General features: G+C 43.2%; 1 protein-coding gene across 1 annotated transcript; it reads left to right on the top strand.

Moving 5' to 3' along the window:
* The first annotated feature begins 635 nt into the window (after window positions 1-635).
* RNASE9 (ribonuclease A family member 9 (inactive)) lies at window positions 636-3,431 on the top strand. Its single transcript, XM_011237566.3, has 2 exons — window positions 636-721; window positions 2,449-3,431. The coding sequence occupies exon 2, from the start codon at window positions 2,463-2,465 to the stop codon at window positions 3,066-3,068; it is 606 nt and encodes a 201-aa protein (XP_011235868.1). The 5' UTR covers window positions 636-721; window positions 2,449-2,462; the 3' UTR covers window positions 3,069-3,431.
* The last annotated feature ends 12,052 nt before the right edge of the window (window positions 3,432-15,483 follow it).

The following is a 15,483-nucleotide window of genomic DNA, read 5'->3' as shown; positions in this document are numbered from 1 at the left end:
GTCTCGGGGTTACCAGTATTAGAGAACCCCTCAGGTTGCCTTGAGGAAGGGCAAGGGCACAGTGGAGTAAGAAAACCCAGGACCCTGCCCCTGCAAGTACGGTGAGGCTTCGTGCCACGGGGCCGATTTCTCACAGCTCTCCAGTGGTTCAAACACAATTCTAGTTCTGGCCACTTTTGTGATCTCTCTGTTCCTGTTAGTCTCTTCGGATAGTCACAAAGACAGCGTGGAGAAGGAAGTACACATTTGCCTCAGGAAGGGAAGCTGGACTGATGAGGGCCATAGAATAGCAGCGAAGGCCCGAGATGTGGACATCAGAAGGACTTGTGCCCGGGGCTTGAACCAGGGTTCTGCCGGAGCCAGCATAAGATTTTAAGCAACCTCCTTTCACAAGAGATGCTGACTACAGTGCAAACAAAACCAATACTAAAACACATGTTTATCAAAGGTCGTTCGGATGGTGAGGATGGTAATATATACAGTGCTTAGCATAGGGCTTGGCGTATCATTGCTCATTATGCCAGCCATTATTATTTTTTATTTTATTTTAGGGTGACCCCAAGCATGTATGTATTTCAGCTGCTCAGACCTGTTTTTCTCCCTTTCTACTCTAAGCTCCTGTCTCTTAGGGGAAGCCAATACCCCCCATATCAGGATCTCTCCAGCCCAGACCTGGAAACATCCAATCTCAGAAGCATAGACAAGACAAAGACTGAACGAGGTAAAGAGGCCATGGGCAGAGGGAGGTCTGGAAGCCTGCTCTCCAGCATACCTAAGGTCCTCGCCTTTCTCTGGAAGCAAAGCCTCCTTGCAGGATTAACGATTCACAGCCAGATTTGGAATAGGGATGGAAAATGATAGGTAGGCCCAAGAGTTCTCTGTGAAAGATGACACTTGACACTAAAGGGCCAACTATATGCCCAGGTGTCTAGCGATGGGGCACAATTCCTGCGACACGTGTTACTGCTGCTGAAGCTCTGGGAGGGAAGGTTCTAAAGTATTTCACATCATGACCACAAGGCTTAGGAATAACATGCTTCTTCAATATGTGCCAAATTAGATATTTTCACTTCTTTTTAAAGCAGGACAATTTGTGGGGGGAAAGAGAGAGTACAAGAGTGGGAGGAGGGGTGGGGAAAGGGAGAGAATTTTTTTTTTTTTTAGATTTTATTTATTTACTTGACAGAGAGAGAGAGAGAGACAGCCAGCGAGAGAGGGAACACAAGCAGGGGGAGTGGGAGAGGAAGAAGCAGGCTCATAGCAGAAGAGCCTGATGTGGGGCTCGATCCCACAACGCCAGGATCACGCCCTGAGCCTAAGGCAGACGCTTAACGACTGAGCCACCCAGGCGCCCCGGAAAGGGAGAGAATCTTAAGCAGGCTCCACACTCAGTGCAGAGCCCAACTCGGAGCTCAATCCCACGACCCTGAGCTCATGACCCGAGCGGAAATCAAGAGTCAAATGCTTAACCAACTGAGCCACCAAGGCGGTTCAATTTTTAAAAATGTAAGTCATCTCAGTGTTACACATTTGCTTAGCAAAGACACTTGCTCACGGGTATTTAAAGTCCTGGGGGATATTGGTGCAGCCTGCTGTGGGGTGAACAGACGGGGGGGACCCAAGACGAGGCAAGAAAGTAAGGACTGAAATCTTGTTGGTGAGGTTACCATAACTGCCAACAGGCACACAGGGTGGAGAGAGGTTAGGGATGTGAACCTGGTCACAGTGACACCGGGAAGTCTAGGAAGTCGACCAAAGAGAACAAAATAGGATGACTCCCCCCCTCTCCCCGTAAGTGATGCAGCTCAGCTATGCTGAGAGGTCAGGGGAGGCTTCACAGTGGACCGAGCAGCTCCCGGCAACGGGCCAAGGGGAAAGCAGACACCCAAAGAGCAGCAGACGTGATCCTCTGACCCGAGGTCCCTGGCTTGATCCCTTCTCCCAGGCAGCTCCCGTGAGAGAAGCCAGGGAAGTCCTAAGATGAAGAACCTTCCTCCTCACAGCAGGGGGACGGGAGGGAGGGTCACTTAGGGCTCTTTGCAGTGCAGGGTCACAACTCCCAAGGAGGCAACGGAGGCGTTTGCTCCAGAGGGCGGCAGCGGGAGTCTCCTCTCCACCTTTCTCCCCTCCCCGCGGCTGTCCTGCCCTGCATCTCTCCTTTGCTCTCTTCCTCATCCTTCCTCGTTCCCTTCTCTCTCCTTTTCTCTTCCGCCTTCCTTCCCCTTCTCCTCGCATGTCCACAGTCTTCTAGACTGACTATGGGCGTCGGAAGGCTACTTTTCAGTCCATGTTTCAGAAATATTGAAATACACGCCGAGTTGTCAATTTGAAAATCGCCCAAAGCCTTAGAGCTGAGCGGAGCAGCGAGCGGGCAGAAACGCACGCGTGTTGCTGGGCACAGAAGCAAGCGCAGCGTGGCAGCGGCACCTGTCCCCTTCTCTCTCCTAGTCCCCACGGAGAGCATGCGGGCTCCGAGGGCGGCGCGGCCCCTGGCTCTGCTGCTCTTGTTGCTGCAGCCGCTGCAGTTTAAATTTTTGCGTATGCATCTCGGCAAGTCAGAGGAAGAGACGGAAGAGTTTGAAGATTACTTGGAGGAGCTGCTCAGGCCAGGACCTGCCAGACCTCTTACCAAAGATGCTTTCCAACAACGTACGATTATCGATCCCACAAGACCACTAACTGATCCAGAGTACTGTACTGCGGAAATGAAGATGAAAAATGTTCACAACAAGTTCCGTTGTGTCAGAGAACATTTCTTCCTCCAAGTGGCATATGAGGAGTTGCAAAAGCTCTGTAAAAACATATTCGTGCCTTGCAAGAATGGAGTTAAGAAATGTCACAGGAGCAGGCAACTGATAGAAGGGGTGTATTGTAATTTAACAAGAGGGGTTAGAATGTCTGACTGTGAATACGAGTCATCTTATAGGCAGGGCTATGTCCTTATCACTTGTCGATGGCAAAACGACATTCAAGAAATTATTCCTGCTTACGTAAATGATATTATGACTTTAGATAAACATGTCAAAGGTGGTAACATCTTCTACAGTGAACTAGAGTGGCCGTTCTGAAGGAGTGTTCTCCAAAAAGTCACGAGAGGAGGCCTAACCCACTCCGTGCTTACTGATCCTTGCAAGTTCAAATTGAGAATGGTCATTGTGGTCCCATTCATTTGAATCACCCACCTTCTTCCCTTCTTCCCTTCTTCCCCTAACACCATGCAAAGGCGAGGTGGGCTAAGTTCATCGATGGCTCTCCGAGATGTGGTTTCAAACAGGTCAAGTAAGTTAGCACCTTTTGAGTGTGTTATGAGGATGAACGGCTGCAGTGAAGGGAGAGCAGCTCCAGGAGGAACGGGAAATGGTTGTCTGGAGTGTGCTCCTGAGTTGTATTCACGGCAACCTCTAGTTCTGGAAAACTAATAAAGTGCATTGACCCAGCGAAGCGTCTCCAGTACGGTTGTGCGGGGTTTCCGGGTTTGGAAGCGCCTTTCTCTTTAACGTAATTTGAAAGGAAAAGAACGCAAAGCTCCTCAAGAAATCGTGCAATTCAGTTTTCCAGTATTGTATCTGTAAGCATTTCACTTGTTCTGTTCTTTCCATACAACGAAATACCCAAGGAGAACATGGAGGTGTAGATTCTTTTTTTTTTTTTTAAGATTTTATTTATTTATTTGACAGAGAGAGACAGCCAGCGAGAGAGGGAACACAAGCAGGGGGAGTGGGAGAGGAAGGAGCAGTCTCCCAGCAGAGGAGCCTGACGTGGGGCTCGATCCCAGAACTCGGGGATCACGCCCTGAGCTGAAGGCAGACGCTTAATGACTGAGCCACCCAGGCGCCCCATGAAGGTGTAGATTCTAATATGAGACGTCTCAGGATAAATACCTAAATATTCAGAATAGCAAGCTCCCCAAAGTACTTTTCAATTGTCCAATGCTGTGTTCATAGATTTCTACATCTTTGCTCTGCATCAGACATCACTGTTCACAAAACTCCAAACAATTCCTCACTTTCTGGCACAGTCACCTTTATGTACTTGCCAGTACACGTGGCTTCATCTGAGAATATGCCACTTCCAAAAAAGGCTGGAAAATCTGCACGATAAAGGAAATCTGTCTGTCCAGTGCAGGTAATAATTTCTCTCCCTTTGTGAAATTCCTTAATATCCTTTAATTATGATTCCCAATAACTTACGGAAAATGGGATAAGAAGTAGTGAAGGGAGATAGTAGGGAGAGTGTCGATTACTTTTGCACATTGCACTGAAATTCAATCTGCTCATTTCCTCCCCATCCTTTTGCTTGTCTTCAGACTCAGAGCTAAGAGCCTACCTTATCAGTGGATGTAAATAAGGGCCTAGGGCCAAGGACTGCCAGACCCCATTTCAGTGACTAAGGAAAGAACCCCAGAAAATCAAACCACCGTTCACATGGAAGCTTGGGGCTTTTAATTGTAATGTCTGAGTGAATGAGGATCCCATCAAATTTTAGAAATCTCGTGACATGCTCTAAAAGTCAACCTTCTATACATCAGCCGAAGAAGTTCTGCACAAAGTGTAGCCTGGGTGTGTGCTATGGACTATCTCGTCTGGGCCACACTCATCCCACCTAGCTCGGGATTATACAACACACAATATATTTGTGAGAGTATGATACGGCACAGTAAATAGGGCATGAAATAATCATAACATTATCTCCTCCTCTCCAGATAAATGATCTGATCCATACACATTCTAAAACTGAATCATGGAACTAGAACAAGGATTATTTACACAGATTTTCTTTTTATCTAGTATTGCGTAAAAAATCCAGATCCTGGCCTCTCTCCACTGAATTCCTTCAGACAGATCAAAACTATAGTTTTCAACTTTACCCAAAGTAAGATTTTGAAGATTTCATCATAAGACTTATCATCCAGTCTCCATCAGCATTCTCTCTTCAATAATACCAAACGAATAAGATGAATATTGTCCATAACCTTGACTCACATCACCATTTATTCTTTATGTTAGAATCTCTGTAATGATGACGCAACAGTAATGTTTTAAAATCGTGGTAAGATGTACATAGCATGAAATTTACTTTAGCCACTTTTAAGTGTATGCATTCACGCTGTTGTGCAAACATCCCAGCGGCCTTCTCCAGAAATTTTTCACCTTGCAAAATGAAGCACTGTGTGCATTAAGCAATAACTCCCCCATTTACCCCGCCCCTCTGCCCTGGCAACCACTGTTCTACCTTCTTTCTCTTTTGAATTTGACTACTCTAGATGGCTCACATAAATAGAACCATGCGGTTTCTGTCCTTTCAAGGTTCGTCCTTTTTAAGGCTGACTACTATTCCATTGGATGTATATACTGCATGCTGTTTCTCCATTCTTCCATCGATGGACACTAACTTTTTGGCTTTTGCAAACAGTGCTGTTGTGAACGAGGATGTACAAGCATCTGTTCGAGTCCTCGCTTTCCATTCTTTTGGCTCTATGCCCAGAAGTGAAATTGTGGGGCATATAGTAATTCTTTTTTTAAAAATTTTTTGAGACACCACTACACTCTTTTCCATAGCCACTGCACCATTTTACATTCCACCAGCCGTGCCCTGGGGCTTCGGTTTGTCCAATCCCCACCAAAACTTGTTGGTTTCTTTTTTTATATATAATAGCAATCCCAATGGGTGTGAAGTGGTGATACAACATTAATTTTAAATTTTGATTATTCAGTGAAGGAATGGAGGCAACAGCATTTGTAAGAGTAAGGGGAAAAAATAGACATGGCGTTTGTCTCCTAACCAAAATAAACCCAATTGGTATTCTCCTGTGAAAATTATGATGTACATTATGTCATTGAATACGAGCAGAGGAGTATAGTCCGGTAAGCGGAGAGCATGGTCGCTCATTCCTTCTGTCCTAGCACAACATTCTCAAATGACATTAGGGGGCGTATAGAACCGAAGCTTGCACCTATCCCTGTGCTTCTCCTTATTGAAGAAAACTGATGATACCAGGTTGAACCCTATTCATTTGCCTCTGAATATTTTTGTGCAAAATTGAATTAATATTTCTCATTGTATTTGGTACATTCTATGACTTGCATTGAGTATGAGATAAATATTCTACCCTAGTTTTCGTGGTTAGAAGATTGCAAAAGCTAGTAAATATTCTCAGGTTCTTAAGAGATCGAAGGAGACACCGCCAGTGCCACAGCCTCCGGCCAGTGACTCTAGTCTATCCAAACAAGAGATAAAAGGTACTTTATCCCAGTGAGATTCTGAATTCAGGAACACCTTTTCCACAAGACTGGACTCTGAGACTATGTTTTCCAATCACTAGAATATAACCTTCAAGAGAACAAGGGCATTCGCGGTGATAATGAGTACACCCGTAAATGTGCTGACTTAACCCATGTTTCAAAATGTCAATATCTGACATCATTCAGTTGAAGATCGCCTTCCTCATCTTATTAAAATATATTCGTTATAAGTAAGCACAGACAATTTACCACCCCAATATACCTCTAATAGTAGTGCCGGAGCAGGGGAAGAACAGTAGGTTTTGGGGATTTCATGAAGCAAAATATGTTATGGCTATTGGACTAGAAGCTTGTGAAACAAATATCAAAATAGAGGGATCCCTTTTTTTTTTTTTTTTTTAGGTGGGGGGGGCAGAGGGAGAGGTAGAGAGAGAGAATCTCAAGCAGATCCACGCCCAGCACGGAGAGAGGGGTCATTTCTGAGAAAGGGGTAGACGTTAAGAATATGAGAGGGAGCGATTTCAAGGAGAAAAGAAGAGTAAGTAAGAGAAAGAGTTATTTTTTCCCTTCTGGGAAAAGAGAGAGAAGATGAAACAAGACCTGGACATGAGGTATGGAGACCTCTACACCAGGAATAAAATTTATGTCAGTAAAGGGCAATTTAAGGGGCACTGTTAGCACGTGGGAAGTCATCAGTGGATGCCATCCAATGTCTGTGTCTTCATACCTTCTGTCCCTTTACGTACCGAGGGTTGGGGTCTGAAGGACTATTCCTAGAGAAGGCAGAGGGAGACACAGCTAGGCCTCAGGTCTGGAGGTACACGTTCCCTTGGTGATCTTCTGCAGGGTGTTGAACACTCAGTTAGACACAGTTACCATAATCTACTACCACTGAAAGATGTCAGGCTGCACGTTTAGACAAATAGAGTGAAAGTCCGTTCACGTCTCATTTGTTGACATTCTGACTGCAGCATTTTGGAGAAGGGTATAGGGACAGGAATTTCACATGTCAGTAAAGATCTGAGACTACTGGTCCCATAGGCTTCTGCCCTAAGTATGGTACAGAGGAATCTGATACAACAAAGATTCCTAAAATACAGTACCTCAAACAGATAAAAGTTTACGTCTCCTTTCTATAACAATCAGGGGGGCAGTTTGTCCAGGATGGGAAGGTGGCTGTGCTCTCTCTATGTGATCACCGAAGGACCAGGGTTCTTTCCACGTGATCGTGCAACCATTTCTCCAGCTCTAAGGTGTTGTCTTTGTCCAACTGGTTGCAGCCAGCTCACCACGCATCTGTACTTCAGTGCATGGAATGGAAAAAAGATAGAGGGAAGCCAGCTTTCTCTGGAGGGAACATGGCTAGGAATTTGCTGCATTTCTTCAACTCACATCGCACTGGCCAGAACTTAGTGCCAAAGACTCATCGAAGGCAAGGAATCTAGAGAATGTTGTTTAGTACTAAAAGGAAGAACAGAAAAATGTATCTTGGGAAGCAGTTATTAGCCTGTCAAACAGCTAATCTGACCTAAGGAAGTGTTTTTCTCAATGTTGTTGCTATTATTCAGTCTTTAAACATCTGTCTTGACCAACTCCAGACTTCTGTAGGAATTCAGGGAATGTACTCACTACCCAGCTGTCTTCAAGTATGACATCTCCAGGTAGGTTTATAATTGAGGACTAGAGTGTTGGCTCCTTGGGCAGGATCTTATTTCAGCCAACCTGGAACAGAAGTACAGAATCCATGACCAACAGAGCCAGCCTAACGTGATTGCTAAAACCTAAGTGCAGAAGTTTGGTCCAGTGATTTTCATCTCTCACTCATGAACCAGAATCTTTTGTAAAACTTTAACAAAATTGCTGAAGCTTCTGGAGATTTATTTGGTTCACTAGGTATGGATGAGACCTAGCCATCTGTATCTTTAACAAGCTCCATAGGCAATTCGAAGGTTCAGCCAGAGTTCAGGATCACTGACTAGTGTCATGCCGGCAGCCTGACTATTGAAACAAACCAGCAAGAACATGTTCTACCCATGACAGGAAATTCCTTTCACTAGAGATGCGTGCATCAGGCTATCACAGATGGCTGACAAAATTCGTTAACCCCCTATACCCAAGTCTCCTTGCTGTGGTTGTTGGAATCGGGCAACCCGTTGAAAAATAACATGGGGTCATGACCAAGGGATGAGAATTAGCCTTTCTGCAGTTCTAGGTCTTATTTTAATTTGTATGGTTTCATTGTAAGTTCATATATGGATGATGCATAGCAACAAATTGGCTTAATTTGGGGTGTGTTAATAAAATTAAGTGTCTGGAAAGCAAAGCTAAAAGCCGATGTTCAGTTGCAGCAGTCTTGCCCAGGTAGTTCTAGCCGGCCTCGATGAGGGACATTTTTGTCACATCTCTAACCTTAGTGCAATGACCATCGTACACAACATCTCAAGATTCACCTTATGCTGCAGTCGGATGTGTAGGAAAGAAGGCAAAGTCTTTATGCTGTGGCTAACTGGTCTACCATTCTCAGGAGGCACCACTCAAAGGAAGCTGATAGATTAACTCCGTCTAGTACAGTTCCAACTTAAACGCATTCAATAACTTAAACAGCCTCTTAGTAAATAGGTTCTCCTTGAGGTTAATATGTTCAAACTCTAGAATGTGCCTCCCTCCCTTTTCCCCTTCTCTGTGGAAAGGAAATACACGAGGAAAGAGGGAATTCTGTTTGCACACTGTGGCGGGAGAGAGTCAGGGTGGAGACTCAAGCAGATACTCGCACACCGATACTCATAGCAGCATTATTCACCGTAGCCAAAGGTGGGGAAAAGCCCAAATGTCCACCCACGAATGAATGGATAAGCAAAATGTGGTGTACACACAGTAGAATATTATTTCGCTTTAAAAAGGAATGAAATTCTGATACATGCAACGACATGGATGGATCTTGAAACATTAAGAAAAAAAGCCAGACTCAAAAGAACAAATATTGTATGATTCCATTTATGTGAGGTACCTAGAATAATCAAATTCCTAGAGACAGTGTAGAATGGCGGGGTAGTTCCAGGTTCTGGATGCAAGGAGTTCCTTCTGCACAAACAAAAGGATGTGAGAAGGTGCCACCCGTCCCTAACAACAAGTACAAAGCTGAACAGACTAAACAATCAACAATCTTCCAGGATCTGTGAAAGAGCGGAGGAGAGGGCAAAGCGCTGCCCCCAAGACTGGAGAGATTGACAGGCAAATACAGAGACTGACACCTTAATGGAGGGGAGGTCCCTGAAGGGGGCTAAAGTAACTAGACAAAGGGGACTGTTAGACAGAATGACTTTAAAGCCTTAGTTGCCTAGGTAAACAAAACAAAACCAAAGCCTGAAATGCCTCGAGGTTAAAAAATTAAAACCTAAGGACAACCAATCACAAGCAGCCAACTAGGTTTTCCCAAACAGTTGACCATGTCAACTACAACCAATCAAATAACTTCCTTGCTTTGCTTCTTACCTCTTCTCTATAGAAACCTTTTCCCTAGCTCCTTTTGGTGAAGTGCCCCAAACCACTTCTGGTTTGGCACATGATTTGAACTGGTTTTTGCTCAAATTAACTGAAAAATTCAATACACCTCAATTTATCTTTAACAGGGGAAACCAGTGTGCAGGGGTAGGAAAATCAGACTGTCATTGGTAAATTGCCAGAGGCTCAGCACAGACAGCTCTGAGAGTTAAAAGTTCCAGGAGACCCAGTCATGGGGAAGGCCCCACAATTTTGTGAGATTTACTTCCCGAAGCTTGAACAGGTTTCCCATTTCACAGAAAAATCCCCCAGTGCTTCTGGTAGGGAGGGGAGAAAGCAATAATCTTCCCTCTGTTCTTAACACTCTGTTTTCTTAAAAGATGCACCCCGTTCTTCTTAATAAACCTTGCCCTCAGGAGAAACTAGTTAACCCGAGGCTAACCTGCTGGGGAATTACCAGAGGCTAACTGGCCCGGGGGAAAGAAAATACCCACTGTAGCCATCCTCTCCCTTGGAGAATCCAAGATAGCACAGACATGACCCGAGTGAGATTTTAAGAGCTTCTGGACAGTACATAGTAGAGCAGACGGTACCTGTTGTCCCTCAGTAACGGTAATTCCTTTCTTCCTCTGGGGATTGTAATAGGAACCTCAAATTTTAGCTGAGCACATAGTCACCCACAATAAAAGAGTTTTTTCCCAGGTTTCTTTGCAAGTAAAATGGTCCACGTGACTAATTTCTAGACAGTAGGATGTCCACAGAAATTGACCGAAATGAGTGAAACTTCTGAGACATATTCTTGAAGGGGAGGGAAATGCCCCTATTTTCCTTTTCTTTTTCTTAATGGCTGGAATAGAGACATGATGGCAGAAGCTAGAGGAGCCATCTTGGACCCCGACATGGAAGCCGCATGCTCGTTTGAGCAAAACAAAACCGACAACAAAATAGGAAGAGCCTGGATATCTTACACCATGGAGCACCGTATCAGACCTAAATTGACTGTCACTGGACTTTAGACAAAGAAATGTGAGAGAGAAATAAACACCTACCCTGTTTCAACCATTGTTATTTGAAGTTTCTGTTCCTAACACCACAATTCTAATTGATACATACAGGAATTGGGGAGGAGGGAGCATAATCGTGTGAAATGTAGGTTGTTACGATTTTTAAAAGAAGATTTATATATTTATTTGAGAGAGAGCATGCACACGTACACGCACGGAGAAGAGGTGAGGAGGGGTGAAGGGAGAGAGAGTCTTAAGCAGACTCCACACTGAGTGTGAAGCCCAACACAGGGCTCGATCTCACAACCCTCAGATCACAACTTAGGTCAAAACCAAGAGTTGGACGCTTCCCTAATTGCACCGCCCAGGTGCCCTAGCAGGTGGTAACTATTAAAGCAATTCCATCAATAACCCCAGACCCATGCGGCCCGGGGTGATCTAAGGTGTCCGAGTACAGGCTTAGTGTGAATTTTGAGAATGACATGTAATGATATAACTAGAAAAACAAAAGCACGACAGTGACAAGATCTGTGTTAGAGAAATAACGACCCTCTTTTAACTACGGCTCAATCCCTGCTCTTTAACTCAAGTGTTCTGGCACGGGAGAGCCGCGAAAGAACTTTCGAATATAAGGAGTAGTAGAAATAACTCTTAGGATGGGGGATTACAGTTTGAGTTGCATCACTGACTTATTTAGGAGCCTGGAGGACTGCAGAATTTCCTTGTGGTTTATTACTCTCCGATGAGTCTTCTTAATCCGGAGACTGTGACAGGCAGAGTGAGGCTCTGTACGCCCCAAGCCAAGACCCAAACTGAGATGTCCCCTGCTTGGCGTCCTCTGTATCCATCTCATGATTTATGACCATGGCTCACAAGAAAGCTTTGCGACATACTCCAAATGCAGGCAGGTATCTCCTGAATTTACAAATTAAATAATAAAATTTGCAATTTAAAATTAAAATTAAAAGACTAAGGAAAAACTATGGGTTTTAATTTTGTATTTTATCCAATTTCATTCTCACTGTTAAAACCAAAATGATATTCTTAGTAAGTATTTTGGAAAAACTGCTTTGGGTGCACCAGAAAGCTCACTTCAGCCCACAGAGCCCTGTTCCTCAGTAGGTCGATACCGTTGGCATGCTCTCCTTTGCTGCTCAGTGCTAAGTGTCCAGAAAAATCCTGATGTTAGGCCTGGCGCCTGCCCTGGACCTTCTTTTTCTGGCAGAGGGCCAAGACAAGTAGACTGATGCCCCTGGACCTCACTGGAAACCTTGGGAAACCCCTGGGGCAGAGTTTGGGCATGATCAAAGGACAGAGTTGATGGGTTAAAAAAATAATGTGGGAAATTAGGAACATTCTGGTGTGTGTCGTCTGTGCACACACTGACCTCATTCGCCTCATTATTCAGGAGGTATCAGCGGTCAGGTGTTCTCCCTAAGTGGAAACAGGTACTGATTTCCTTCTTATTTCAAACAATAATGATAAAAATCATGAAAGCTACATGTCCAGGCTTCTATAGCCTGTAAGCATAAAATAAGGCTACTCTTCCATTAAAAAATCCTTTTAAAGAATTTTAAATACCCATTTCCCCAGACGGAGATGTAATCTCCCTTTAGTATTGTTGGGGGGACTTCTGAATCTCCTGGGAGTGCTGACTTCCTGCAAGCCCGCGTTCCTTCAGGTCCCTCCCACTGCTTTCTTTGTCCAGGGGTCACATCTGAGGCTGTCCTGTCAGAGGATGTCGCAAGCCCGCCTCCACACTGATGTTGCTGCTTCCAACACTGCCCCGGCTTCGGCTACAGGGGAGAGAGGCCTGCTTCCCCTTTCACCTTAGGCCCCAAGATAACACTATTTCATTCCCTTACTCATCCAGAGCAGAGCTATGATTAGATAGAAAAAGCTTTAAAATTAAATTTTAGGATGCTGGAATTTTAAAAATTCAAACAGCAATAAAATACACGGAAGTCAGCATTGTTATATAAACCTCTGTCTTTGGAGAGCTTTCCAAAGATTAGAGTCCTAGAAGTAACCTTTGTGGGGTATGTGTTGATCTGTGCTTGTCACCGAGATGTACACATGTTTTGTATGCTTTTCCATAACTGTGTTATACTTCAATTTTAATATGCTTACATTTTTTCTGGATCAAGGAGAAATTACATTTTATTTTTTTTTAAAGATTTTATTTATTTATTTGACAGAGATAGACACAGCCAGTGAGAGAGGGAACACAAGCAGAGGGAGTGGGAGAGGAAGAAGCAGGCTCATAGCGGAAGAGCCTGACGTGGGGCTCGATCCCATAATGCCGGGATCACGCCCTGAGCCGAAGGCAGACGCTTAACCGCTGTGCCACCCAGGCACCCCTCTACTTGGATGTTTCTGATACGTATTTGTTTGTGATATCGTCCGTCATCCAGAGGTCTTAAAATTTATGCACTAAATTGTAACTGATGACTTGCATATCCTTTAAATACATTTTCCTTTACCTTCTGCTTTGCTTTTATAATGTGATTTTTAAATGTCTTAAATTTTAACTATTAAATTCATATGAAATCTTTTTTAGTGTGTGATGCAAGATAGAAATGCAACTCTACTGACTTGCAAGAAATAGCCCAGTGTGTCTTCACTAGTTTCAGCTTCTGGCTGACTCCTGGAGTGGGAGACACTGGGCGTAGAACCCACTTGAGCCAAAGTTCAGAAGCTACTCAACTGATGTAATAAACAGGTATTGTTTTAAGCCGCTAAATTTGTAGTTATTTTTACATAGCATTAAAATAATGAATACAGCAAGATTGAGAATTTTGGCAGCAACAAAAAACAATGTTATAGAGAGGCATCATGTTGAAACTCACTTTCAAATGGTTGCCTCCAAAACGATAGAATTGTAAAAACGAATGTAGTGGAATGTTAACACATGGGGAAACTGGGTTAAAGACATACAGGAGGGGTGCCTGGGTGGCACCGCGGTTGGGCGTCTGCCTTCGGCTCAGGGCGTGATCCCTGCGTTGTGGGATCGAGCCCCACATCAGGCTCCTCTGCTATGAGCCTGCTTCTTCCTCTCCCACTCCCCCTGCTTGTGTTCCCTCTCTCGCTGGCTGTCTCTATCTCTGTTGAATAAATAAATAAAATTAAAAAAAAAAAAAGACATACAGGAAGTTTGGGTTTTGTGTGTGTGTGTGTGCGTTTACCATTTTTACGAATGTTCTCCCAGTCTGATATGAGCTAGCCAATTCTCAGAGTAGCAGCAGCAGTAATGTGAATGGTCATTAAGCACCTGAGATGTTCAATCGCCCTGGTAATGTGGGAAAGGTGAACTATTATGATAATGAGGTAATTGCATACATCTTGCTATTTGGAATTCTTCCAAGTGTACACCCTAGAAAAACACACATACAGGCAAAGGAAGACGCCCAAGAAAGTTCATAAAGTACTATTTGTCAGGAAATTTAAATGCCCATTTATAAAGGAAAAAATAAATAATCTCATATACTTATAGAACAGAGTAACAGAAAATCAACAAACAGGATCCAGACACAGTAGTTTTGATAATGTCAATAATAATGTCGATTGTTAACTACAGGTGGCAAAAGGATAGGCACAGCCAGAATTAAGTTATGTATATTTTAAAAACACAAAATAGTATACTATATGAATTTATCTATATTGTTTGTGGTATATGTAAAGCTAACAAAAGCATAGAACTATCCACAGGGAAAATAGTCACTAACATCTCTTGAGTAGTTATTTCTGGAAAATGAGGAGAAAAGAATGGGGGAGTAACATTAGCTGCATCTGAATCCGAATCCTTTAATTCTTCTAAAAAATAATAAAAAGATCTGAACCAAATATGGCCAATCATTAACATTTTTTAAAAATATTGATTGAAGTGTATATGTTCTAGGATTATTTTTATTCTTTTCTCTATGGCTGATTTATATTATTTTTAAAAGAAATCAAAGAGACCTAATTATAGAATTCTTAAATGTGGAGATAGGAGATGGTGGACAGGGAAGTGTCTTCAATGTCTTTTAATGGAATTAGATGAAAAAAAGCATTCTGAGGAGTCTGTTCATGAGATCAGCTTTGGAGGAATAATTTGGAATAGTGAGAGAAAATAATTAGTGAGTCACCAGTTTGTACCTTTATGTTAGTTTCTTTCCCTCCCAAATGTTAAGAGCTGTGTATTGTAACATTTAATATTGAAGCTGAATGGTTTTAAGAGATATATCATTTTGATTTATAGCCCTCAAATAATGCGTAATAATTGTTGAAGACTTAAGAAAGGAGTACTATTGAAACAATTAACCATATTCTGTCATCCGGAGAAAACTATGATCAACTTATTGGTTCATCTTCACAGATTTTATTCAGTAAAATGAATACCTGAGTACTCAAATTTTTATTTATTTAATTTATTTTTTATTAGTTTCAGAGGTAGAATTGAGTGATTCATCAGTTTCATACAACACCCAGTGCTGGCTACATCACATGTCCTCCTTAATGCCCATCACCCAGTTACCCCATCCCCCACCCCTGCCCCTCCAGCCGCCCTCAGTTTGTTTCCTGGAGTTCAATATCTCTTACCGTTTGTCTCCCTCTCAATTTTCATCTTATTTTATTCTTCCTTCCCTTCCCCTATGTTCATCTGTTTTCTTAAATTCCACATATGGGGGAAATCATATGGTATTTGTCCTTCTCTGACTAACTTATTTCACTTAGCATAATATCCCCCAGTTCCA

The sequence above is a fragment of the Ailuropoda melanoleuca genome, chromosome 20 (assembly GCF_002007445.2).
Source record: "Ailuropoda melanoleuca isolate Jingjing chromosome 20, ASM200744v2, whole genome shotgun sequence".
Taxonomy (NCBI): Eukaryota; Metazoa; Chordata; class Mammalia; order Carnivora; family Ursidae; genus Ailuropoda; species Ailuropoda melanoleuca.
Note: the sequence above shows the minus strand (reverse complement) of the source record. Positions and strands in the feature narration are given on the sequence as shown.